We start from the raw sequence: 4,368 nt of genomic DNA on the forward strand, positions 1-4,368 counted from the left end.
AATAAAATATTCCATAATTAACAGTAATATTTAATGAATTAAATTCAACATATTACATGTATATACCATACTGTAATCTTAGGAACATAATTGTTACATATACAAAAGGGGTAAAACCTTGAAATTATTACTGTATCAAGTGGTTTGCAATATGACACTAAGGTCGGTTTATAACACACCGAAGGCCGCTGGGCTACTCACAAAGCATTAACATGTAACCTTATCACGCCTTCATACACAATGGTCAGTGGAGGCTTAGATTATAACATGTAAATTTTCACTGAGGTTTCGCACTGACATAAGTAAAAATTAACAATAATGTTCTGAAATGTCTAAAATGTTTTCTTAAACTAATACTAATCAAATACATAAAAATAACATACCCCAAATATGCAACATTTGCAAATTTATCATGAGTAACAGAAGTGAAGGTACACTCTTCTTCACAAACATGCCGCTACTAACGCGCTAACAGGAAATATAGCGCCACCAAATAGCACTACTCAATAGCGCCACCAATTTTCTTAAAACATATACTAGGAGATTCTTTACACTCCTCCTCTGTAAAATTAGTAATTTTACACAATTACTTCGATAATTGACTTCTATAGACAATACACAGTTTAGTTATGGGTCTTTTCAATTGTCTACCTTTAACCTTTACCTCTACACTCCTCACTCTCCCGTCACTACTCACACGAGTCTTCACTACCTTTCCTAATGGCCATTTGCCACGGGGCATAGTCTCGTCTGTAAGAAGGACAATATCGCCAACCATGAGGTTTTGCTTAGGGGTGTTCCATTTCTGCCTCTTCTGAAGAAGAGGTAAATATTCCTTCTTCCATCTAGCCCAGAAAGTGGAAGCCAAATGCTGCACTTGCAGCCATCTTCTTCTCCCAAACGACTTCGCCGACTCATCACTAACCGGAGAACTGGGACCCTCTCTCAAGTAGATGGTTGGGAGTGATAGGATCTCCATCCTTAGGGTCATACGAGATGTCAGTTAAGGGGCGAGAGTTTAAAATGGACTCAACTTCGGCTAACACAGTGGTTAATACTTCTTCGTTAACAGTTTGTTGTTGAAGGATTCCACTAAGTATTCTTCTAACAGATCTGATGAGTCTTTCCCATGCTCCTCCGTAGTGACTCGCAGATGGCGGGTTGAAATGCCATTCACAACCTTTATTATGAAAGAAAGACTCTACTTTACTCTTATCCATAGATTGAAGGGCTAAACGAAGTTCCTTATCAGCTGCTTGGAAATTTGTTCCGTTATCACTGAAGACCTTGATGGGCTGACCTCTCCTAGCCACAAAGCGTCTATAAGCATTAATAAAAGAATCTGTGTTTAAAGTTGCAGAGACTTCCAAATGAACAGCTCTGGAAGCTAAACAGGTAAAGATACATCCGTATCTTTTAACAAGGGATCGTCTACTTTTCACTTCAATAGGGCCAAAATAATCTATGCCAACATAACTAAATGGAGGTTTGTCAGTCGATACCCTTTCCATAGGGAGGGTAGCCATTTCCTGCACAGCAGGCCTTGCCAGTATTTTTCGACAAACTACACATCTACTCAATCTGCCTTTTACCGCTGATCGTCCATTCACTAACCAATATTTTTGGTGAATCGCATTAAGAGTGGAGGATAGTCCTCCATGTCCTACTAGATTATGGTAATGTCTAACTATAAGATCGGTAAGAGGTCCTTTGGGTGACAAAATAATTGGATGCTTAGCATCAAAATCCAAGTCTGAATTACTGAGGCGACCACCTACTCTAATGAGTTCACAGATTAAGACAGGTTTTAATTTAACTAACCTCTGATCAGTCTGCCATGATTTGAATTCACATTTCTGAGAAAATGAAACCAATATTGCTTCACTAGTACTAAGTTCATCAACAGATAAACCTCCGACAGTAGACGGATTTACTCGTTTGCAATTGTTGACAAAACGTCGAACCCAAGCAAATACTCTGACAAGTTTGGAAAGTGAAGAGTATCTCTCTATGAGAGGAGTTAGAATATCAGCTGAAGGGGTAATGCGAGCGTGGAAGTTCTTCATAGATCTTTTTACTTCTGGATCTGAAGGTAAGTCAATACCTTCGCAAGTTTTGGGCCACTCACTAGAATCTTTCAGCAAAAAAACTGGACCGGAAAGCCATCTCTCCAGATTCGATGTGCCTCGAGACCCATCATCTGCAGGGTTTTGGTTAGTACCAACATGTCTCCACTGATGTGGAGCAGATACACTATGGATCCTTGAGACCCTGTTAGCAACAAATGTTTTAAACCTCCGAGACTCATTACGAATATAGGCAAGAACAATCATTGAATCTGTCCAGTACGTACATTCACCAAGGTCAAACCGTAGCTCTGAAGTTATAGTATCGCAAATAGATGTGCCTAAAACAGCAGCCATTAATTCGAGTCGGGGTATAGACATCGCTTTCATGGGGCTTACCCGTGTTTTGCCAAACACAAACAAGCATTTTACAACATCATTGTTGTCAACCACTCTTAGATAAGCTACTGCAGCATAGCCTACTTGCGAGGCATCGCAAAACACATGTAACTGGAAAGATTTGGATTCATCTAATCTAATCCATCTAGGGATTTGTACGTTTGACAGTTTAGATACTTGGTCAAGCCATTCTTTCCATTTTGTTAATTCATCATTGGACAAGGGTTCATCCCAATTTGAACCTTTTCTACAAACAGACTGCAGAAGAGAACGAGCTATCAGTATAAATGGTGAGCTAAATCCTAAGGGATCGAATACCTGGCTTGCTGTAGAGAGCAGACTACGCCTCGTGAAGGGTTTTTCTTGAAGAGATACTTTGAATCTGAATGAGTCTGCTTCTGCATCCCAGCTAACCCCTAAAGTTCTTTCTGTAGGTAATTCTTCAATGTTCGCCACTGTAGGAGCTCTCTCTGAAACAGGAAGACTGTTCAACACCTTACGACTATTACTAACCCATTTAATGAGTCTAAACCCACCATCCTTCAAAGTTTGCCTAAGACGATCTACCATGTCTACCGCCATATTTTCGTTATTCGTTGACGTCAACAGATCATCAACATAGAAATCATCGTTAATTGCTTGGACAACTTTCTTTCCAATGAAGTCATTATTTTTACTAACACTATCGGTAGCTGCGCGTCGCAAAGCATAACCTGCGCATGCAGGACTTGACGTGGCTCCAAATAAGTGGACCGCCATCCGATATTCTCTAGGGGAACTATCTAAATTGCCACCTGGCCACCACAAAAATCTAAGGACGTCCCTGTCCTCTGGTATGACTCTAGCTTGATGGAACATTCCTTCCACATCGGCTACCAAAGCCACCCTTTCTTGCCTAAAGCGAAGCAAGACCCCAACCAGGCTATTAATAGTATCTGGGCCTTTCATGAGATGGTCATTTAAGGACATACCTTGCCATTTGGCCGCACAATCGAAAACTACCCTCAATTTACCCTTCTGTGGATGGATTACTGGGTGGTGCGGGAGGTGCCAGGTTCGTCCAGGGCGCCCTTCACTGAGTACTGGCTCGGCATACCCTTTCTCAATGTAACCTTCCATAGTCTCTGTATATTGTTGGCGTAAGTCATCACTTTTCTCTAACTTGCGTTTTAAACTTGCTAATCTGCATTCTGCTAATGATCTATTAGGAGGCAATGAACAATTAGTATCTCTCCACAATAAACCTAACTCATAATGACCGTCTTTAGCCTGCGAAACAGTAGATTCCATAATAGCTTTTGCCTTAACATCTTCAACCGAAAGCCCTTCACCACAAATTGTATCATCAACTGACCAACTTCTCTTAAGATGTTCTAGGATGTCACCATTCGAACAGCAAGATATTCTGTTAACATAAACACTCTTATTTCCCAACACGTGGACCACCTGGACCCATCACCGACCAACCAAGGAGAGTCCTAATACCATACGGCTCTTTAAGTCTTCCCCTACGTTCTTCTTTAATCCAAAAGGCTTCAGGAGCGTCAGCTCCGATCAGCAAACCTAACTTTAACTTTGATACATCGCCCCAGGAAATTGATCGGAGATGATCCCATTTAGAAAATTCACTAGGCATATTTTCACCGCTGTTAGGAAGATCTGGGACAGAAAGAAAGGTGACATTAATATAATCTGCTTCATTGCAACCTTGCACCATCAGGTCAAAGACTGAACCTATTCTATTTTGATCACCATTGATCGTTGAGGACGTATATGAGACAGACTTTCATAAAACACCTAGGTCCTTCCTAAGATCTTCGCTACATAAGCTAGTGTCTGAGCCACTATCAAGCAAAGCAAGGGTATTTACTCGATTGCCATTTACTCCCGTAACAGTCACCGG

General features: G+C 40.9%; 1 protein-coding gene across 1 annotated transcript; it reads right to left on the bottom strand.

The window, feature by feature from the left end:
- Positions 1–920: 920 nt before the first annotated feature.
- Positions 921–3,755, bottom strand: LOC117119763. The gene has a single exon (XM_033264645.1). It carries the CDS (start codon positions 3,753–3,755, stop codon positions 921–923), a length of 2,835 nt encoding a protein of 944 aa, XP_033120536.1.
- Between the last annotated feature and the right edge of the window lie 613 nt (positions 3,756–4,368).

This window comes from Anneissia japonica, unplaced genomic scaffold, assembly GCF_011630105.1.
Source record: "Anneissia japonica isolate Jap-2015-1 unplaced genomic scaffold, ASM1163010v1 scaffold11151_len745516_cov174, whole genome shotgun sequence".
NCBI lineage: Eukaryota > Metazoa > Echinodermata > Crinoidea > Comatulida > Comatulidae > Anneissia > Anneissia japonica.

Excerpts from the sequence above, each read along its gene's own strand:
- LOC117119763 (XM_033264645.1), bottom strand. The coding sequence starts at position 3,755 with ATGGAATCTACTGTTTCGCAGGCTAAAGACGGTCATTATGAGTTAGGT.